This window comes from Cyprinus carpio, chromosome A21, assembly GCF_018340385.1.
Source record: "Cyprinus carpio isolate SPL01 chromosome A21, ASM1834038v1, whole genome shotgun sequence".
Lineage (NCBI taxonomy): Eukaryota > Metazoa > Chordata > Actinopteri > Cypriniformes > Cyprinidae > Cyprinus > Cyprinus carpio.
Genome location: NC_056592.1, coordinates 16,957,524 through 16,981,941, shown reverse-complemented (window position 1 = coordinate 16,981,941; position 24,418 = coordinate 16,957,524). Strand labels below are relative to the sequence as shown.

The 24,418-nt window shown below is 33.9% G+C and overlaps 1 protein-coding gene across 7 annotated transcripts in view; it reads left to right on the top strand.

Annotated features, from left to right (window-relative positions):
- The window catches only part of LOC109066688 (drebrin-like), an 86,279-nt gene that overhangs the window by 46,854 nt on the left and 15,007 nt on the right, over positions 1-24,418 (top strand). For 4 of the 7 annotated variants that reach the window (XM_042711075.1, XM_042711077.1, XM_042711080.1 and 1 more), the window contains exons 2-8: positions 15,289-15,344; positions 16,998-17,110; positions 17,909-17,998; positions 21,288-21,434; positions 22,662-22,739; positions 23,869-24,020; positions 24,106-24,169. In XM_042711075.1, the coding sequence (XP_042567009.1) occupies positions 15,289-15,344; positions 16,998-17,110; positions 17,909-17,998; positions 21,288-21,434; positions 22,662-22,739; positions 23,869-24,020; positions 24,106-24,169 (700 nt within the window). The remainder of the gene's footprint in view (positions 1-15,288; positions 15,345-16,997; positions 17,111-17,908; positions 17,999-21,287; positions 21,435-22,661; positions 22,740-23,868; positions 24,021-24,105; positions 24,170-24,418) is intronic. The other 3 variants (XM_042711078.1, XM_042711081.1, XM_042711076.1) reach the window with 3 other exon arrangements.

Below are 24,418 nucleotides of genomic sequence, written 5' to 3'. Positions count from 1 at the left end.
ATTCCCCTGCCCCATCTAAAAGTGCTCAGGCATCCCTGTGTTTCTCTACCTTCTAACCTATCACCCTGAAACTCAAAAATGGAAAACTTTATGTAACCCTTGTAATCACTGTAATTACAAATAATTATCCTTAAGTGATAATGAAAACAGATAGCTCTGCAGGTGGCTTGTATTTCCTCTGAGGTGGCCTGATTTATTGATACCAATAGCATTTTCTCTAGCAGCACATGATCATTTCCTCATGGATTCCAGGGCTTGCTGTACCCATGACTATATAAGGGTATTTTCCCAGCTTCTCGACCTCCTCTCAATGCCAGTTCACCGCTACATACAACACATTCCCAGGCTGAAGAAATACTTTCGGGTATTCGCCACTCCTGATCACCTCTACTCTTGCAGTGTGATGACTAAACAAGCAGAAGGAATGATGTCACCATGTTGTAGCTGCCGGTCAAAGAGCAACACAACTCAGATACCCGCCTCTCCCAGGCCTCTGGAATAGTTTGGAAATGTACCATCTAAAGTCATGTAGATCAAATTCCTTCTTCACCACACTTTTGAAAAGGCTGCTCCTGATTACAGGCCATAAATTTTCCAGAGATGTGCATGTGATTTATATGCCTTTATAGACAGTCTCTAATGCCTCATAAATTCAAGTAAATTTTTTCGGCATGTCCTTGAAACAGGAGCATGACGTGAGGTATTTTAATCCAGGAAGAACTTTGCAGGGTTGCTAGGTTATCATAATAAAACCCACCCAATTGCTACTCAAAACTAGCCCAAAACTAGCCAAACCGCATTCCGGGGGGTAAAATCACATTATTGGGGTCACGTCAAACCCATGGACATGAAAAACGACCTGCGGAAACAGTGTTAAAGTAGCCCGATTCCACAAGAAAACCGCACACTTGGGAACACTACTACTTTGTTTACAGCGGTAATCAAGAAAACGCCGTATCGCTTCTGTTCCAAGTGCCACCTGCTGTCAGAGAGTGAATTTGCATCTCATGCAGCCCTGCTGTTTTTTCATGCAGAATATTCAGAATATTCTTTTTTTGCTTCAAAATTATACAATCTAATTTACATCAAAAACAGATTATGCCAAATTTATGCAGCATCTTTTATTTTGGATTGCAATTGGATAATTTTAAAATCCTTAGTTTGTTTATATGAAAATATTTATTTTATTTGTATTATTTATTTATTTGATTTGGTATTTGTTTTAAAATTTCAATTTAGTTATGTTATTTTACATATTTCATTTTCACAAAGAAATGTGCAGCATGCTTTTTTCACTTACCGGCAATTCACCAGTAATGTTACAACTGGCAAATAGCTTTATTTTACCGGTAATTTTCCAGAAAAGGCTGTATGTGTGAAAACCCCTAAAATGCCTAAAAAAGGACCATGGTTTTATATGAAAGCATCTTGTAAATACCATGGCACATTTAAACATTTAATAACATGAAGCTCTGCCAGGTCGTCCATGCTCACATTCCTTTACAGTGGTTAAAGATGTACCAAAATCCCCATTTTTTTTTTCTCATTGAATATTGTCGTTTCAGTTGGAAATGGGTTTCATATTGACTGTAATGTTTTAAACAAACAAGCAAAGAATTTAAATCATTCATACACCCCTAGTGAGTTGATTTACATGCTGTCACAGTTCAAAATGTTTTTGATTGTTTGAGTGGCAGACTAAAGGCCTTCATTACAACACTCTTGACAGAGATGCTGAGAGATGCTGTGCGACTAAGCTCCGTCCCTGTATGTCCAAAACAGGGCCAACAAACCTGCAGCCTTGCACTCAGCACATTTTTCCAGTCACTCATTTCCTTTGCAACAAGGATCCTTATGTAATGATGTGCAGAAAATGAACCAGGTTTTGTGATCATCTTTCCTGGAGGAATGTTTGCAGCATAAGGCTTTTCCACCCATGATGGTTTTTGCCAAAAGTTTTTTCCATATGTGTGACAAATATGATCCAGTCTTTAAAACACTTTTGCCTGGTTTGTCAGGAAACCATAGTGCATCATGATCTGGAATGATCATTAGCTGCACAAAATACTATTGTTATTACTGCAGCTTTCTCTTTTGTCACAGTAATACTTTCTTAGCATTACACAGCTGCTGGATATTTCCAGAACATTAGCAGATAAATCTCCAAAATATTCACAGTTATGAGAGCAATGCCTAGCAGCAAGTTATGGCAGTTCAGCCATTTTAGGTGCTGCATAGAGGAAAAGTATTCCCCTATGTATTTTATGGGAATTTTTGGTTGCCATGACAACAGTGTGTTATCCCTGTATATCCTGAATCTCTGTGTACGGGTAATGTCACCTCTGTATTTCCACTTAAACTTAGAGGCCTTCTAGAATAATTGATGTTTCAATAAGAATAAGTGATGTTTCATCTAGCAATTTCTTTTATATTTTACAGTCAAAGACTGTACACTATGCACTCTGAAAAACAGAGTTGATGTGTTTTACAACTGCAAATGAGCTATAGTCTCTGATTGGATTGCTTTTGACTGGACCGAGTTGTGACAAGACAACTCAAGACAGCAGTTTGCACTCATACTGATAAATAGACATTGACATGCACATTTATAAACACAAATGTCATGCATGAATAAAAATGACCTATTTGTTCCACAAGAACAATCTGCAGTTGGACCAAATTTCTGGGAGCATTCCACTCCATTCCAAAGCACAAGAGATGTTTTCAAATCACATGCTTTTACACTGTCATTGTTTTGTCTAGTCTGGGATCGTTTTGTCTCTCTCAAGTTTAAATGAAAGAATAAAAGTGTATATTTAATTTCATTAGCAACTCAATGCTTTCTTTTATGGGATAGTTCACCCAAAAATTAAAATTCTATTATCATTTACTCACCCATTAAGTTACCAAACCGGTTTGAATTACTTTCTTCTGCTGAAGACAAAAGAAGAAATTTTGAAGAATATGGATAACCAAACAGTTGATGTTCTCCATTGACTTCCATAGTATTTTTTCCATAATAATAGTATGGTTGGTAACCTATATTTTTCAAAATATCTTCTATGTACAACAGAATAAAGAAACTGAAGAAAGAAACATCTTGAACGTGGGTAAATGATGACAGAATTTATTTTTTGGGTGAACTATCCCTTTAAGAAAGTTAATCATCTATTATATAATAATAATAATAATAATAATAATAATAATAAAAAATATTAATTTAATAAAAATAAAAATATATAGTTTAATATTTAATATTGATTTTTTCACACTAAAAAATAATATTTCTGCTAGTTTGTTGTCTTAATGGTACTAAACTTAAAAACTAAACATTATTGCTATTTCACTTTATTTGATTTACAGCCAAACATATAATAATATTAAATGTGTTTATATTGTACTAATATAATATATTACAGTAAAAAAGCATGCAGTGATTTTACCAGTGAAGCATTATATAGAGCATTAAAGTGCCATAAAAATGCAACAGTTCAATATCAAAAAGATCCCAATCTTCAAAAAATAATTTAATTTATGGTCAATAATTACATGTATTATATTATATTATATTATATTATATTATATTATATTATATTATATTATATTATATTGTATTATATTTATATTACAATTAAAAACTACAGTTAGTTACTCCGTACTAACCATCACTTTCTAGTCCATGAAATTTAGTCAGCTGTCCAGTTCCACACACATAATGGGTTTAAAATAGGGGTGTTTCTTTGTTGAATTGGCTTGTGTTATCTGGCAAACACTGCATACTACGTTTTGTGTGTGTGTGTGTGTGTGTGTGTGTGTGTGTGTGTGTGTGTGTGTGTGTGTGTGTGTAGACCATTGTGAAACATCTTATTGCTGTCGATACAGACTGGAGCATGAACACACCCCTCTGGCAGATAAGACGCCCGTGGACCAGCATTGCCATGGTAACGGCAGGGTTGCTGCTGGCTGTCCTAACGATGCTCTGTTGGGAGTGGAGGAGAGGGCAAGCTTTAACTTGTTCTGAAGTGAGGGTAGAAAATACATGTGTTCGTGTGTTGCTTTGTGTCTGTATGTGTTTGTGCACAAAATCAGCTGAAATTACACATGGACTTGTGTGCTGTCCCCCTGTGAAATGCTCTCTCGGCAGGCTGCTGGGACAGTTTGGCTTAGGGTAGCAGATGTCTGGAGTGGTCCATCTCTTTCTCAAATTCTGCTATTGATTTTCCTTTTTTTTGCCCACTGTCTCATCACCCCTCCCCCATCTCCCCTTCCTTGTCTTTTTCCTTTCTTTGTGGTAAAGGCAGGGGGCTTCCTGTCATGAATAAGTCAGCGGCTTTTCACTTCTAGCAATGAACACTTTTGCTGTGGAGGTTGAGCTTAAATTATTGATTTAGGGATTTTAAGATGGGAAAAGAGAAGGGGATGCGACTCAATCATGTCCAATTGTATTAAAGCAATTGTTTAAATATATATAAATTATTTATTAGGTTATTAAGCAATATTTAATGGGTACTTTACATAAATCCAACATCAGTTTGTTAGGTTAAAATTTATATAAATGTATAAGAGAAGAGATAAATGTATGTATATAAATGTAGGTCCTTTTTTCCTTTAATTTTCCTGTATTAATTGATATATTTTTCTTTTTTTTAATTCAGTATACAATTTTATAGCAATGTGCAAAAATATAGAATTTACATTAAGCAATACAAACGATATGGTACAAATGTATACAATTTATTTATATACAATATGTAATTTATATAAAACTTAATAGATTTGGTGTGTCTCATATCATCTTAATCAGTCCCAAAAATCAGTCCTCTATTATTAGCTGATATTAGTGTAAACTATGCATCCTGATTGTATACTGGTATAAACTGGTAAAGTAAAAATAACATGTGTATCCCATTTACAGTGAAAACAAGCAAATCTGCCAAAAAACATGGGCATGCTTCCAATTGTACTATTGCTCAGCAACAGAATCTCCATTTTCTTATTTTGAGAGGTGTGAATAACAGGACCCTATGTGTGAGAATATGTGCAATTTTCACACATTATATTGAGACTTGCTGACAGCCTGGTTAGGAATCCCTTTGTCATGCTGTGTCCTGCTGACAGCTATCGGTGTGGTGGCCACGTGTCGCCCTGACCCCTCTCAACTCATGACCCATCCTCCCCGGCTCCTCTCCTCCAGCCACTGCCAGATGCTTCCATCTGCTTCTTTCTCTAACCCTTTCTTTCTCTTCCTCATCAGTTTTTTCCCCACCTTCCAGTCCACAGACCTTTTTAAGATTACATGGCATATTTAATTGTCTTAAAAGGATAGTTCATCCAAAAGATATAAAAATTCTGTCTCCATATAATTTACAATGTGGTTTATTACTATTATTATTATTATTATTATTATTTTAAAAAGCTCTAGTTTATTATTACTAAAAAAGAGATTGATAATAATGATTGTATTTTGCTGTACAACTATACAATTAAAATACTAATATTCATGGCTCTCTTCATTTCTTAATTTTCAAACTTAAAACCATCAAGCATGTATTTTGGCAGAAAACCACATGGAGCTTATCTTTTCTTGGCAACAGCAGATTTATATACGCTTCTCATTACAAGTTTAATTATTTGATTAAATCACAGCCTTTGCAACTTGATAACCACACTAATCACAATTTTGGTTTTAATTTTTGATAATTCATGATGCAACCCTATTTATTTATTTATTTATTTATTTATTTATTTATTTATTTATTTATTTATTTATTTTTATTTAGCCTGTTTATTTATTTATTTATTGAGATTCACACACCTAAAATCACAAGTTAATTTTAAGAAGAGTGTCCTACTACAAGCTATACTACCATTCTGATGTTGACTGCCTGAGAAATAAAACTGCAGTGATTTATTTGAATGTTGTTGGATGGGGTCAGCAGCTGGGTGATAGTGAGCTGCATGATTCTTTTCTTTCAAGGTAGCATATCATGCCCCGTAGTGCATAAATGTCTCTATGTTTTTTTAGGAGCACTGTCAAATCTGTCTTCTGTCTTTCCTGCAGTATTTATCTTTCATTCAATCACTCATTTATTTGGATTAAGCCCCTACCCCAATTCCTTTCATTTCCTCTTACTTATTGCTACATCATGCTAAAATAACTATTTTCTTTTTTCTAAATGCTGTCTGTTCAACATATTTTTCAGTCACTCTGTTTTTTGAGGCTTTACAGATTATTTGGTTGAACATCTGGGAAGAGTGTTAGAAAATACCTTATTTTCTGGCTACGAGACAGAAGTGATGATTTATTGCTGGACTATAATCCAGCATCAGTCCAAATCAACCGTGAGCTGAGAATGAGAAGTACTGTTTCATTTCAGGCCATTTTTTTTTATCTTCAGCACTTCCTAGCTCTTTGAAATGCATGGCACCTTCCTCTTTAATGAGCCTTTCCTTTTTTCTCTCTCAATTTGTGTTCCAATTAAAACGTCTGTTCTTCAGTACATCAAACATACTGCATGTAAAAAAGCACATGTCTGATGGTGCTCAATGTGGCCTGTAAATTGACATTCTTAGATTGTTGTGAATTACGTAGAGGTTTTACACTTTTTTTAAAATATATGTGACACTGGACCACAAAACCAGTCTTAAGTCACTGGGGTATATTTTTAGCAATAGCCAAAAAAAACAATTAATAACACAAAATAATACACATTTATCCTAATCCAAAAATCAACATCATATTAAGTAAAGATCATGTTCCATGAAGATATTTAGAACATAACCTACCATAAATATATCAAATGTGATTTTCTCAGTATTTTGATTTTTTTGCACCCTCACATTCCAGATATTCAAGTAGTTGTATCTCGGACAAATATCCGTCCGTCCGTCCGTCCGTCCGTCCTTCCTTCCTTCATACATACATACATACATACATACATACATACATACATACATACATACATACACACACACACTTCTGGATCTGCCCCACTACACAGTATTGCAGTTTTGCTGGTGTGTGTTTAGGTTTACCAACTTAATGGGGTTGAAAACTGTGGTTTAGGATTATATCTTTTCTTTTCTTCATCTGAACTGGCTGTATTTAAATTATGATATTTTTATTTCCTTTAATAATTATATTTAGTTGGAATCTCCCTCCCACAGCTGATTTGCATCCACTGAATTTAATTGCATGAGCTTCTCTGTGGCTGGAAGTTTTGCTGAGCTTTGTTATTTTGCAGAGAGGCGATTGCTTCACAAGACAATGGCTAGATGGTGTGTGTGTGTGTGTGTGCGTGTGTGTGTGTGTGTGTGTGTGTGTGTGTGTGTGTGTGTGTCAGCGTGTGGGTGTGCTTGTGTTTTTCTGTGCATTTTATTTTGCAGTGATTCAACAGTAAATTTCATGGTAAATATTACATTTTCGATTTTCATAACTCTTTTTAGTACCACTGATGGTATATACAAATATGTATATACATACAGCTAAAATATCCACCAAAAATATATACGTCATTAAAAAATTTGGGGTCATAGGTTGACGTCACAGCCGCGCCTGTTGCTCACAACCTCATGCAAACTAGGGCTGGGTAAAAAATATCGATATCTCGATATTAATCAATTCTCTTTTCTATGGAACAATATCGATTCTTAAATCGATTAGTCTAGTCTGTTTTCAGTTAATGGACAGAACATTGAAGGGCACTACCTATCCAATAAATTGCAATAAGCATTGTGCTTTGGTGCTTTTAATATGAAACAAAGTCTCAGGTTTGAATTTATTCTTTTAATTTAAATTTCCATTGTATTGCAGTATTCAAATAATAAATGCTGTTTTGGCGCTGTTTAATCTGGAGTGACAGATCGCTGTGGCTCCTCAGTTCAAAAGACGCAGCAGAGCAAGGCGCACGTGAACTAATCATATCCTCCACATTAATAGCTTCAGCTAGAAATAAACATGAGTCACGGCTAAACATCCGAAGGTAAGTTAAAAGAAAGAGTACAACTTTACAATCTGTATCCTGTCTCATTAATCTCTCAATCAGTGTTTCAGCCACGCAAAGACGTCCTTATATCAAACAGCTTGTAAACAATGTCACATAATGTCACATTTACCTCAGAAACAAACATATTCGGTGACCATAAACTCATTAGTCAGATAGAAAAATAAACTGTAGAGAGGGGTATTTTGTTAAATATATGGACCATATAACATATTCATTATAATTTTTACTGTTCTTATGTTTAATTTAATAAAATCCATCAGTTTTTAATGACATCCACCATTTAAGTTTTTATATTTAAAAAATATGAATTGAAGTAGAAATATTATTATGTAATTGTAACTTTATTATTTTAAAAACTTCATTGTGTAATTTTAACAGTTGTATGCTATAGCTTATAAATCAGTCAATTCTAACCTTCAGTATAATAGGAATGTAGTGCCAAATGACATGTATATTTTATAGCATTAGTTGAGACATTTTTTTCCTTGAAAAAATTTGGCAAGTACTGTACCTGATATATATCCAAAATAATCAATATTGAATTGAATCAAATTGGTAATCTAATTGAATCGAAAGCTTGTGAATGAGAATTGAATCGAATCATGAAATTTGTGTCAAAACCGAGCCCTAATGCAAACATGTCGTTGGCGTGGTAGTTTTTTACTGTGAATGAAGTAGACACTAAGTTTGCTATTTGTGAAACTTGTAAGGCTAAAATAAACCACGGGGGAACCACTTGCCATTAATGCTCAAGTAGCATTTTGCCTATACATATGCTGGCAACATTTATTACCCACTTACTGCACTTATTATTTGAAAGTGTATTGTACACTTCAGTTTTGTACATTCATAGGATCTTTTGACTTTTGTAAGACAAGTAAAAAAGAGAAAAAGGTCCATTTATAAAGTTGTTTTGTTTTATAAAGCAACTCATTTTCAGTTAATTGTTATTTCTACTTCTTTCCAGTCACAGAGCACTTTTATTTTTTGAGAGTTGTTTAAGAGAAGATCCTGTAACTTGGGAAATTGTAATGTTTAATAATTTCTTTTATTATGTAAATAAAATTTTGCTTTGAAGAAAAGTAAATTTTTGCTTGTATATGCTTTCAATTATAGTTCTTAGAAAGAAAATCGGAATCGGCAAAAATCGGTTATCGGCAGATCACACTTACAAAAAATCGGAAATCAGAATCGGCCAAGAAAAACTGCAATCGGTGCATCTCTAGTTCATATTATTACCTCAAGATACTAATAAGGTATTGCCCCACTGACAAGCTAAAATAAACATTTTTGTATATTTTTGTATAGTTTGATAATATTTAATGAAATCTGTTATCACAGCCTTTTCTCCTATGTCAACACATGAAACACATGAACTACAAAACCTGACCTTTTCTTTTTTGTGTTGCAAACAATTCTTCTCCCTTAGCAACATAAGAGGAAAGAAACTTTCGGTACTGCTTTAAGGGACATGTGCACTCACTTTAGAGAAAATGACCTGTGTCTTGTTTCTCATAGAGGCAAGATGTATTACACATGTGGTATCAGTTTGTGAGGCTGTAGGCAACATTTCCGAAATGTTTGATTGCTTTGGCTTCCTGGAAAAAAGAGCCCTGTCATGGGTATGGGGCAGATTGGACACGGCAACCCTCTGAGAAACAATCGGATTAGTAGCCCCTGCTTAGGCGTGCGGCGAAGTAATTATAATGACATGGTCGAGAATGAATTCCGAAGCCTAGAATAGAACTAAGTACAGCAATGCCAAATTTACCAAATTCTGGTCACATTCTTTTCTCTAGCATTGGGATACCTTTTAATTTGGCCGTTTCTGTGTCTGCTAAGTAATAAACAATGAGAAAAGTCACTTGCAGATACGTATGTTTTTCTTAAAGCATTCGCATCTTTATAGTATCAGGATCAGTGACATACAAGTGTGTTCAAAGTAATGAAAATCAAAATAAAATATTTAAAATTTAGATTAAAACACTAGAAATGTGCCAAGTTCTTGTATTCATCAGATATTCATCAATGGCAGAACGCATTATTGGGACTGATCTACCTTACCTTCAAGATCTGCACTTGTCACAGGTTAAGAAACAGGCTCAGAGGATTTTCCGTGATCCTTTACATCCTGCATTTAATCTCTTCAGACTTTTACCTTCTAGAAGGCGTTATATTTTGATTAAAAAGAGAACTACCAGATTTCAGAATAGATTTTTCCCAGTAGCCATAAAAAGTCTAAATACTACTATGTAATTGTGTAATGTTGTAAGTTGTTTTTGTTTTTTTTTCTTTTCTCTTTGTGTGTGTGTGTGTGTGGGATGCCTCATACTGGCAGAAAATTCCTTGTATGTTATGCATACATGACATGCAATTTATGCCAATAAATGTTGTTGTTAAAAAATATGATTTTAAAGAATTTTTATTTTAATGAAAAGATTCAATTTAATGAACAGAACAACATTTGAGTCTTTTCACTATTTTCACAGTTTGAATATACTTTTGGGAGGTAAAAAGTATTTTTACTATTATGAATAATATTATGAATTTTTGGGGAGTTAAACCCCTTGACATTTTAAAAACTAATTTTGCGATGTCATTAAAAGATCAAATTATCTATATCTTTAGACTTTTTGACTTTGACACACAGTCATGAAGAGGGTCTATAGGTGCCCCCTCTATGATATCATTGCTGTTTTGTCATGCTATTGTACTGTTTCAAGTTTTTTTGTTTCTTTTTTTTTCTAATTTTATTGTTTGCATTATATTACTTGATTTTTTTTTTTTACAAAATATTTTCAAACATTAATAAGCATTGAAGCAGGTTTGTTTAAAATATTAACATTATTGCAATAAACTATTATTCCAAATTATAAATAGGTTTTCTTTTAAAGAACTGCATTTATTAAATAACATTTAGAAAATGAAATGCTTTTTTTCTCTATTATAATATCAGGATGGTTGGTTCATTTTTGGCTTTATGTCACCCAAAAATGATCAAGAAGTATTGTAGTTCAGAAATTAAAATTATGCTCATCACAGAAGAGGTATATTCAAAATATTGATTGGTGTATTCAAATATATATATGGTTGTGTTTTTTTTTTTTATTATCAATTAATAAATCAGGACAAAAGTTAGTGTCACTCTAGCAAAGTATGTAGTGTTGATATGGTGAGAATTCAGCAACATTTCATTCACATAAAAGGAAATTTTAATTAGCATTGCTACAGAGAGTTTGTTCGCATGATTCCCACCCTGCGAGACAATAGAGGAGGCTTCCCACTCAGGGACTCAAGCAAATCACGCTTAGATTCACTCTGGGCTCGTTGACGCTCTGAGCTGTGTTTCTAGGTCATGAGAGTCTGTTATGAATAATAAAACAAGTCTGCTTTAAATGGAATATTTATAGAAGCGAAACAGCAAATGCTGCATCTCCTTCATGTATTCTTTTCTGTGACATAGTTTCTGTGACACTGTCATTTGCAGTATTTAATATTGCCCCCATACTCTTTACCATGACTGAGTGTATTTTTTTCTTTTTACCCTTGTGTTAGCTGGGGGGATTGTGTGACAGACTGTAAATGGGGACCCAATGACTCAGGCTGGGGCCCCTGATGGGAACTGTGATATTTGGTATAGAGGAAATGGAACAGGGAGAGGCGATGAAAGGAACTAATGTTGGAGTAAAGGGGAATATTTGGTGAAGGCAAGGGTTGAGGATTCTGCCCTAGATGTTTAATTGTGGGACCACTCAGACAGAAAACCATTAGAGCATAGTCAAGTAGTTCTATTTTGGTGCTGTAGGGTATATATATATATTCCAGTGAACATGTGACACATTTTTAGCTCCTCTATAAACAACATAATAATTGCAGGATCCAAGTAATCACATGCGATGGATTTGGTTCTTTCAAATTTTTCTGTACTGGATACACATGATGCATGACCTTGCACTGGGGGCCAGTGTTATTGTCCTTTTGCCATTATTGTGTCTTTCAGACTCCTCCATATTCTGGGACATCCATGATAAACCACAACCATATGCACAAACTAAAATAAACTTAATAGGACTTTATGTCCAGGAATTATGTCCAGTAGAAGTCTCAGCAAGACCATATTCACTCACCTTATATGTGAATGCACAGTCTCAACTCATTAGTTCACTTTTATTATTGGTGCTTTCTGTTTAGGGTTCCCCCAAGCAACCCTCTAGCAATGCTCTGGTAACCCTACAAATTTCCTTCTAAAAGTGTAAATATGGAGTATTTTTGGAAAATTCCAAACTCTCAGTCATCTTGAAACCCAAATTAAGATCTTAAGATCTCTTCAGAAGACTTTGTGGATTAAAACGCTCAATTCATATGGATTATGCATTACTTTTACTACTTATTCATTAACTTTTTGAAGCATCAAAGTATTGGTGGAATGCACTTTGTGGATGGACATTTCTCAGGTTTCATTAAAAATATCTTCATTTGTGTTTCAGAAATTAATGAGGTTTTATGGGAGTTAATTATGACAGAATGCACTATTTGAGTGAACTGTCATTTTAAATAAGCTTGAGATGATAACAAAGGTTATCTAAATTTAAAAATAAGGCAAATTAGCATGCACAATAAAATATCTATCAACCACCACCAATGAATTGATCAAATCTATAACATGGTACCAATATATCTTGCATCGCTACTTTAAATACACATTTATTTCATTAAATTACATATTACATTATTTATCAAAAGAGCATAACATAATGAGCCCTGGATGCTGTATTTAGTTTTGGCCAATGAATCATGGTAGAAACCAGTGGAGAAATGGGCCCCCTGACAAAGCCTGGTTTCTCCCAAGGTTTTTTTCTCCATTTCTGTCACAGATGGAGTTTTGGTTCCTTGCCTCTGTCACCTTTGGCTTTCTTAGTTGGGGATGCTTAATTTCTCACAATATTGTCGTTTTGATTGACCAGACACTATTGGAAGAGATCTGAACTGTATGATGACATCATCAATGAACTGACTTCCTTTGACGTCATGAAGTGTCATTTACCTAAGCTGATCATGTTTAATTAAGGATTTGGGGAATGGAGAATAATTGACCATTGCACACTAACATTACTGTCATTATAACACAAGGTGACATCCAAATCAACCCGTTTGACCTTCAGCCACACTGTTTCTCTGTTAAAAAAATTTGTTCATTTTGTTCTAGCACTATCAAGATGTAACTTCATAATTCATATTTCAGATGAGCCGTACAGTAATTTTACCCTTGGCTGCAAATGTTGCACAGCTTTGAGATATCTTGTTCTCTCTCAGCACTCTAGATCATTTGCATATGATTGTTTGCATTATAATATGTGTCTCTCTGTAAGCCTGTCAGTATAAATGCTGATAAAGGCTTGAAAAAGATTGTGTTGAGGGAAATGGAAGTCCTGCATTTTGGATTTGCGGCCCACTCCCTTGGCAGGACCCAACGTATCACAGTTTGGTGTTTAAATCATCCTTGTGCTTTGGACACAATTTTAGCCTTAGGGATGCTGAAAGTTCTACAGATTTACAGAATAAAATATCATAGAGACTAAATCAACCACTCAACAACACATTGAGAACACCCTAGTAACCAAAACAGCAGTTTTATAAAAAACACTCAAAACACTTTAATAATCAAATAGCAACACTCTGTTAGCCTTGCTCAAGACTTTCACACTGTATCACTTGTAAAAATAAATGAAGATGTATCATAGTTTCCATTTATAATAAATGAAGTTATTTCAGCTTAAGAGTAAGTTAAGTTTAATGACCCAATTTGTTAGAACATCTTTATATTTAATTGGTTAACGTGTTACTGGTTAATGTGTACTACCGAATGAACTGACAATAATGTAATTTCAATTGGAACTTTGAATTTATGGGACTAGTGTAATTCTTTAAAGCACAATAAAAGATTATTAAAACATAATGATTAAAGTAAAAGTTTTAATCTGACATTACTACAAAGTGCACTTTTTAAAAGTGTACTTACATGTTTTAGAAACCTGGTCTACACTTGAGATTTGACATACACTACAAGTGCATGTTATTAATTAAGTTTTTACAGTTTCTACTCCATAAAGTTAGAATAAAATTAGGCTTTGGGACAATATATTCACAACACCATACATCAGTTCGTCTAAACAGTAAAACACAATTTTCATCCATTTCCCATGCTTCATGTTGTAGCTTACAGCTGTAGAACTTCTGTTCTTCCCTTTGTTGTCTTTACTAGCGTAGCACCAATCTCCTACTCATTATTCCGTAGTGATGGGGAATGAGATTAGCTGTCCACTACAGTATGTTAATGATTACCTCCATTATTTAAAGAATGAAACATCAAAGCCTTGGCATGTTAAACGCTAGGATGTATTTTATCTGAGTATACACAATTCATATCTCTAGATATCTGTTTAGAATGAACAGTTGTTACCAGAATCCTTCTTGTTTTGCAGGTAAGCGTGAGACAGGATGAAAATGCAGTAGTTTCACTTTTATTAGAAGCATAACAAGTACTCTAGCTCCATATTTTATCCTCCTACTCAGAGCTCTCAGATGACAGAGGATAATGCCATTTTCTCCTCTGAGCTAACAGCACTTTTGACCCAAACTGCACTGCTTTGGAACTCTGGATAGAATGCATTCCACTCTGTCAGTACCATGGAGATGAGTTTTATAGAGGCTGTGCATGGGACTGACCTGGAAATAAAAACTTTTTCATTAGTTTGTTTTATTGTGTTTTATGTACTTGCTTTCAACCCTAAGTATTAAACCGGGGCATGTAACTTGTCCCACAGCAATTGTGCTGCAGTCATTAATGATGCCTCAAATCAAGTGACTTGTTGAGGAGAGTTGTGCTTTTACTTTTCTAAATTGCTAGACTTATGATTTTCCCTATGAGAATATTAGTGATGCACAAATAATTAATGTCCCATTATATTTTACATATGATTTCAATGTGCAATTCTATCTATCTATCTATCTATCTATCTATCTATCTATATATATATATAAACAAATAAACAACCAAATAAATATGTAGTATAACCTCACTCCATCTCTCTCTCTCTCTCTCCCTCTCTATCTATCTATCTATCTATCTATCTATCTAATATTGTCCTAATCTAATTCTAATATTGTCCAGTATCCAATATAGTTTGAATATATTGTGAAATTGTATTGATTTATTTTTGTTGTTGTTGATTTCTTTGAATATTTGCTTTACTAAAATTCTTCTTCTTTTTCTGTTCTGCAGGGCCTTATACACATATGAAGATGACAGTAACGATTTGATCCTGTCCGCTTCAGGAGGTAGGCTACATCTCAACATACTTCCTGTCCAAATATAGACGATCTAATAATAACCAACCAGAATGTAGTCATGCACAAGCAATAACGCTGTCGGCTGTGACTGATGACATTCATTTGCATTGTTGATGTACCATGATTGTGCTAGTGAATGCCACTGTATGATTGTATCGTGACAGAGGCCAAACGCATTAAATGTGATATTAACACTGCTAGTGCTGTGCACAGATAAATTACTTTATTCATTTGCAGCATATCTACTGTAAATATTCATAAAACTCAATAGACTGTAATCCTGCCATCTAAGCACAGATCCCAAACACTGGAGGTAACTGTCACTCAGCAGTTCAAATCTCACTGCATTTTCAAACTATTATAGTGCATCAAGCTGCACAGTCTGTTTTCCCTCAGAGCTGGAGGAGGGAAACCTGTCATTTCACACTGATGACAATCATTTAGTCTGTGACTGATGGAAGGTTATTATTAAGGGCCGTGTTGATTAGCACAGAGAACACCATTCAGTAGTTGGATTTGTTGTGGAAAGTCTGTTTTTAAGAGATTTCCCGCAATGTTTATTTACAGTGTATAGTTTGACTCTTTTTGTTCCTGAAGTATTTGTATCTAAAGCCATACTTTTGCAGCAGTTTTTAAAAACAATATTATATCTTAGTGATGTAAAAAAAGAAAAAAAAAAAACAGCACAATATGAGAATGATGCCACGCAGAGCAGGGACATCAATGCATTGTTGCTATTCATGCAGACTTATGAGATATTTAACATATGACAAGATAAAAAATGAAAATAATAATAATAATAATTTTATATATATATATATATATATATATATATATATATATATATATATATATATATATATATATTATATATATATAGCTCAGATTTCAAAGCAGAAATTATCCAATTTATCCAAGTGCAATTTCAAATTATCAGTTTAAATGACCAAGAGTGGTATTTCATTTAGATCAGTTTAGTGTACACAGAGTTGGGGAAAATTGCATATTGAAATCATACACATGGAATTACATTTTTTTATGTGGGCAGTAAGTAGTAGGCTTGTGTGTCTGCTGCTTTGTGTAATTTCCTCTTTCCGGAACAGGAAAGAACTTCCACCAGACCTTCTAATATAATATATTTAATATATTTCTCTCTCAAAAAAAAATCTGTTCCGAATTGTTTTTAGTAAATATTACAATAATGTGTTTAGAGAATATCTAAATTTATTTTCAGTTAAATAAATTGATTTTTTTCTTATTCCAGTGGTATTTTAGATAAGGTTTATGCTTGAAAGAATTTATTTTTTGAAAACAAACTTATGATATAACTTAATATATTATGTCTTACTGTATATCTTAAGTTAATTAAATTATCTTGTTTTAAGGATGTTTCAGTATTTTACTTTGATATTTATGTATTTATTTATTTAGAGTGCTAACAAAAAATGGATCTAACAACTATCTTAAAAAGACAGGAAATAATTTTCTGATGACCTCCACACATAAACCCCCACAATCCTGAATTAGTAGTTATGAAATTACTTAATTAGATGTACTTTGTTTTTGTTTTTTGTTTCTTTGCAGTAAGTACACAAAAAAAGTACTTTTCTTTCTAAACAGTATGATTGTTGTGTTTGACAGATGGGGGTCTGACAGAGATTGCAGTAACCTTCGATAACACTCGGATCATGTACGGTTTCTGCAGCCTGAAGGAGCCCAGTGCAGCACTGCCACGCTACATCCTCATCAACTGGGTAAGATGACACAACAACCTGCGTTCAGTGAATTTTGAAACCCGTTAGCAAGAACACTAGCTCTAGAGGTCAACAAAGACACAGCAGACAACATAACCACAGTCAATCAACATCAGAGCTGCCCTGAAATCAGACATGCGTTCTCTCCTCTACAAAAGCAGGAAATAATTTTGTGATGGTGGTCGGAGCAAGACCCCACGTCAGGCCCCCGCAATCCTGAATTAGTAGTTATAAAATTGCTATTTTGCTAAAAATCCAAGATTAGATTAGAAGACACGTTCTGTTAACTTGTGGTTAGGCTGATGTAAGTATAACTGTTAGTGGCTTGAAGGCGTTTTAATTTTTTAAACATGAGTTGTATGGTGCATACAACTGTATAAAAAGCGAAGTACTGGCTGTTGGACAGAACTCATGAAACACACTCTTAGATCCTTTCGTTATTTTCCTATTTTCATTTAATTATAAGCATGTTTTGTACTTTGTGTTCTTAGTACTCGTCCCTTTATGACACAGCAATTATTTTAAATTGTGTGAGCTTGATTTATCTCTTAAATGTATTGTAACCTTGGAAACGCATGCCATGGTTGCAGTGGAACACAATATTCACTTCAGTTTAAGGTTGAAGGATATGATATCAGGTGTTTGTTTTCTGAATGCAGTGGTTTTAACTACCTGGGGAAGCAATCTGAGATGATTATATATGGCCAGTTCTCTAAAGTGTGCTAGACATTTCTTATGTATACTCTACAGTTGTGTTCTTTGAATAAACACATATTCTGTATGACAAAATGTGTTCAGGTTGGTGAAGATGTGCCTGATGCCAGGAAGTGTGCCTGTGCCAGTCATGTAGCCAACATAGCGGAGTTTTTCCAGGTGGGTCTCACCAAGGTAAAACAAACATCTTTTACTTCTCTTCTAAATTAGATCTTTAGATTTTCAGAGACATATGATTCCACTGTCACAGTCGTTTTCACATCATCTCTGCTCTGAGCATGTGAGGAGAGTTAGCTGTTAGGTTTCGCAGTCATCTTTTGTGACATTTCTTTGAAAACTGTCTGGAAAAAAAGGAAATGTCTTTCATCCAAAACTATTTTCTTTGTTAGTGTTGGGATGAATCTCACAAAACCTGGTCCAGAGCAGGTTGAGTTCACCTCAAAATTAAATGAATTATACATTGTGACATTATTTTGGTGACAATTAAGCATGTTGTCCACCCAATCCTCATCACCGTAATGCACAAAAAGTTAATTATCATTATTATAATGCAAAAATGCCTTTTTTTAATATAAATTATTTAAATTTCATTTGAGGTTTTTTTTTTGTTTGTTTGTTTTTTGTTTTTGTCTTTAATTTATGCATATTTTTATTTAAAGAATTATGTCCAGAAAAGATGATTTCCATTAGTTTGTTATAGCATTGAGAATCCAATGAGAATCGACATTGAGCATTATGAAAATTTAAAAAAAAATCTTACTTCACTACAATGAGAATTGTGGAAAATTTCATTATTAATTTAATTATTTATAGAAAGTATATATTATTTTAGTTTTCAGTGCAATATTAATTAGAAAACAATACAAAAATAAAATGTAAAATGTTTTCACATTTTTTTTTCTAAAACACGTACAATTATATTGAATATTTTCTTTTTCATATTTGTTAATTTTATTTACAGTATGTGCTTATTTTTGTCTTTGAAATACCTTAACAAGAAAACAGTACAAAATCAAACTAAAAAATAATCTAGACATGTTTTTTATAAAATAAACAAAAAAAAGTTGAATCTTTTTTTTATTAATTTTTATTTACAGTATATGCATTACAAATCCATTTTTTTTTTCTTTTTACTCAGTGAAAAAATATAAAAAAAAACTGTTTTTGTGAAATTCACCCATTGAAACATAATTGGTGTTTTTCTGAAGTTGTTTTTAAGTGTACATTTCAAACATTGACTCATAATGCATGAATTCTAACATAATGTTTTAGTGCTTTTCAAAGTCACCATCTCCTCTGTTGTTGTTTCGGCTTACTGTATGGCTTTCTTTAACAGCATGCCTCTTTAGCTCTGCTGAAATTCAGTCCTGTGTTCCAGCAGATAAGAGTAAATCACAAGTCATGTGGGTGGGCCACAGAGTCTTGGGGAGTTTGCTGCATGTGTGTGTGCTTCTGTGTGTATGTACCTAACGGTTTGTAATGTGCAGCAGAAGATGTTTCTAGATGACTAACACGGTCCTCTTTAGGGCCATTGTGTTGGAGGTGTCTGTCGGTGTGAGAGATCTGAATGGGGGGCCTTTCGGCTTTTCAAATCTCTTAATCTCTTCAACGTGGGTGCGTGGGCTAGAAAAGGAGAGAGAGAGAATAGAGTGGTATTGAGGTAGAGAAACTCCACGATGAAACATCAACGAGATGACCAAGGCCTCCACAGAGATTGTGCTTTTGGGCTGAAAGAGAGACACTGCTATCAGGAATGAATTGATCTAAAGTGCCAGTCAACTCATCGGCTGCTCTTTTTAAGCTACTGAAAAGACTGATGGCAGCATTCATGGAGCTATGTCAGAGGAACACACATGAGCTAGATATAGTCGGTTGTTTGATGTTCTTACAAAAGCTTAGTTCGAGGTCCAGCTCATTATGCTGTGATGCTCACACAAGCACTTTTGCTTGCTTACAAGCACACTGAAGACCGTTTCATCTTGCTTGAAAAGACTAATTGCATTTACTTTTCTTGTGAATGATTTTTTTTTCTCATTGTATAAAAAAAATCATAAAAACCCATACAAATAAGGTATATAAATATGGTAATGACACTACTGTTCAAAAGTTTGATGATATTAATAAATATAATAATACACTACTGTTCAAAAGTTTGGGGATGGTAAGATTTAAATTTTTTAAAGAAATTAATATTTTATTCAGCAAGAGTGCATTAAATTGATCAAAAATGACAGTAAAGACATTGATGATGTTACAAAAGATTTCTATTTCAAATAAACTCTCTATTCATCAGAGAATCCTGAAAAATATGTATCACGATTTCACAAAAATATTAAGCACCAGATTCGTGATATCTTTCCTGAGCACCAGATGATCATATTAGAATGAATTCTGAAGAATCATGTGACAAAGAAGATTAGCATTATGGCTGTTGAACTCAGCTATCCCATCACAGGAATAAATTACATTTTAAAATATATTAAAATAGAATACAGTTATTTTGAATTGTAATAATATTTATTTATAAATAAATAAATGCAGCCTTGTTGAGAGTTATTTCAGAAACATTACAAATCTTACAGACCACAAACTTTTGATGTAAAGTGTAGATTTTGTTACAGTGCCAACTATTGATGTTTACTTTATTACCTACATTAATAATAAGCAGTTCTCAAATTAGGGCAGTCCATTATAGCTAGAAAGTATATCTCAGTGTTTTTTAGCCTACAGTATATATAGATTGTGATAAATGACTGAAAAGATTATTTTAAGTGTTTGTGTTGTTGTTGTTGTGGTTGTTGTTTTAAAATCATTTGTAAAAATTTCCACACTGTTTTTCACTAAATAGAAGAACATTTAACAAAGAATAATATCTGATCTTTTTTGTTTATTTTTTTATTTGTTTATTTCTATGCATTGATATAACAATTCTGTAGTCATACTGTAAACATAAATATTTACCTACGTTTATGATTTTACTAAAACATTTTAATTAATAGAAAATGCCATAATTGGACAATTATTGCAGTTTTTAACCATTTACATAATTAATCAGACTTAACAACTCAAAAAACACAAAAAAAAAAGATTTGAACCAGTCCCTTTAAACAGACAGAACAGATTCACAGAAATAAATCAAAGTTACCAACACTACATGATTTTTGCTACTAAACTTGAATTCAGAAACACTTTTTAAACATATCCACCTTCTCGTACTCGCAAGTCATCACAAGGGAGAATCAGAAAATGTCTTTAGGAAACTTGTCAAGTAAAGTTTGTCCATACTTAGCACCACTGATGCCTTTTGGTGTAGCCTGATGCTTTTGTGACTTTCTTCTTTCTTCTCACTTGGGACAAGCTGTATGCCATAGCGACTTAAAGTGCTTGTCATTTAAATGCATGGTTGCCAGGTGATGTGCGTGCTTGTGCAGCAGTACTACTGATGCTCTTTTTTTCTCTCCAGGGTGTTGACATCATCGTGAACGCTAGCACCGTGGATGACATCGACCCCTCAGCCATTGGACAGAGGCTGACCAATGGGACAGCTCCAGTGGCCAGTCCAGTGCTAAGCCGCCTGCGAATGAAAGACGAGGAGAACACAGAGCACGTTGTGCGTGATTGGTGACAGAAGGGCTGCTTATGGGATCGGGGTGGGGGGATGGGTGTGTGTATGTGTGTGTGTGCATATGTGTGGGCTTGTTTACGTGCATATTGATGCTACTGGAAAGGGGTCAAATCAAGTTGTCTCTGAATGACTCTCTAATAGAATGATGTCTGACACAAGGGCACAGCCTTGTTGCTGTTTTTGGAGGAAAGAGCTCTTAGAGGCATGTTGTTGATCCAGAGGAACTGAAACAATGATTGTTTCTGTACTATGTGAAACACTGAGTTGATTCACACACTTTTAAAATAACCAAGATCCTTCCTGCTGTTTTGCTCACTTATCTGAATGACGTCTTTACAAGTATATTTGTATACTTTATTAAAATCCCTAAAATTTGGTATTAGTGTATCAAACCGTATCATTTCAGCCAAACAATTTCAAGCACAAAGTGATGTTGGTGTAATCTAATCTCAAAGCCATGTTGTACATCTTTGATACACCTGTAACAATATTTTAATAAGGTCCTGTTCGTTAACATTAACTAACGATGAACAGTATATTTTTACAGCATTCAATAATCTTTGTTAATGTTAGCTAATAAAAATACAATTCTTCATTGTTTATTCATGTTAGTTCACATTGCATTAACCAATATTAAGAAAGAAATTTTTATTTGAAAAATTAATTAGTAAATTAACAGTAAAAGTTAACAGTAACTATGATTAATAAATGCCAATTACAATTAGACTATCAAATGATTAGTATTGTATCACAGTATTGTTCATTATTTGTTATTTTTTATCGGTAACACTTTATTTTAAGGTGTCCTTGTTACATTTTACATGTACTTACTATTATAATAACAATTAATTATGCATAATTACATGGAAGTAACCCTAAACCAATCCCAAATCCTAACCTTAAAGTAAGTACATATAGTTTATTAATATTACTCAGTACTTATATGCATAATTACACCATAACAAGGACACCTTAAAATAAAGTGTAGCCAGTTTTTCTAGTGTAGTTAACTAATGTAACAAAAGAAACAATATAAGTGTTTCCTAGACAGGGAAATTGTCTGTGTGTGTGTGTCTGCTTTCTAGCTGACTTTGTTTAGTGAAGAAACAAACGGTCCCCATAGTGCCTCTCTTGGATCAACATCTTTGTCCTTAGTTAGCTGTCCAATTAAAATGGCCAGTGCTCACACTTCCCCTTTCCTCCTGACCGCAGGGCACCACCTACCAGAAAACAAATGCAGAGATCGAGATGAAGAAAATCAATCGAGAGGAGTTTTGGGAACAAGCCAAGGTAGAAATTTGATTTCTTTGGGTTTGTGCTGCAAAGATGCTTGATCTGAGACTCTTCAGGATGGCAATGTAAACCACTGTAAACTAGTTCTAGCAAACAAAGTGACGGGTCAGCTGACTAGTCTCGTTGTTTTAACATTATGAGGAAGTGGTTCTATCAGATTTGTTTGATACTGTTCAGTCATTAGCAGCTAAGAATACTTTCTCCTAGCTAAATAAATCTATACTAGCTGTGTACAAAGGTTTTTTGTTTTGTTTTTATTAAACTATATGGGCACTTTATGTCTCAGGGGTTGTATTAAATCTTTCTTGGGGGGTCTTGGAAACCTTTTACTATACCTACTACTACTGTAACAATAGAGGCATCGTGACAACGAAGTGGGGATCCAATAGCAGGTTTTATTAAAAGAGCATAGTCAGGACAGGCAGGGTCAGATACCAGCTAAATCGTGACAACTACATTCTTTTTTTATGTACAGATTTCAGTCCTTATTATTGAAAATCTATTATAAAAATATTGCTCTATTTGAAAACTATGATAATCTAAATACTAAAACAAAGATCATATTTATTGAGTGAAAAATATCTATATTGATTATTACAAAAAAAATTTTTTGCCAGATAATATTTTACAATAGATTAGTGTACTTGTTTCCTAAGATGTCAGTGTAAATCAGTTTGAGACATACATGTATGTGAAAAAAATTACAACAAATTGTTGTTATTGTTCATTTACAGTATGGAATTATTATTTAACTGTGTGCATTTAGGTAAAATAAAGTGCTAGTTATTAGCCTTAGCATCCATACATGTTTACAATGTTATTTTCACTTTAAAATTGTATTAGACTAAATAGACAGTTAAAGGTGTGCTGAAAATAGTTGAAGAAACATTCTGCGATGGCTGTTGAAAAATGGAGGCATCTATTGTCGTTGTTTTATTTTTTGCACAAAATAGAGTATTGCATTCTACAATGTATAGATCTGTTCTTATCCACTAAAATTTAAAACCAAATACATAAAATATAAATGAAATAAGGAAAATAATAAGTATAAATGTTATTGTCGTAATCTTATTGTGACTGTAAATTAATTTCACTGATGCTTTACTAATATGTGCCTTGTTTAAAGCGGGAAGAGGAGTTGAGAAAGGAGGAAGAGAGAAGGAAGGCTGCGGAGGAACGGCAGCGCTTTGAAACAGAGAGGATGGAGCTGGAAAGAAAAGAGCAAGAGGAAAGAGAGAAGCGCTTCCGTGAGAGGGAACGGCAGATCGAGGAACAGAGGTAAGAATGATGCCACAGTGGCCAACACTGATGACCTTCAGCCATACATTATTATAATGCTATCTGTTCATATGCATGGTCACAGGAAGAAGATGCAGGAGGAGGAAGAGGCCAAAGAGAGGTCAAGGAATCAACCCTTGATTGTAAGAGTGCGTATGCTTTGCATACATTAAACCAGGTTTGGTGTTTTAAGAGATATTTGAATCATCTACAGAATGCATGATGGTCTGTGGGTGATAACCAGAAGAAGAAGACCCATGTGTCTTAAGTAATATTGTCCTGTGATAAATGGATAAATGACTTCGGGCAGTAAACAGACTTCAGAAGTATTTACACAAAATCAGATTTATTGCACTAATCGTCTGGAAAGTAAATATGTTACAAAAAACTGCATGTGG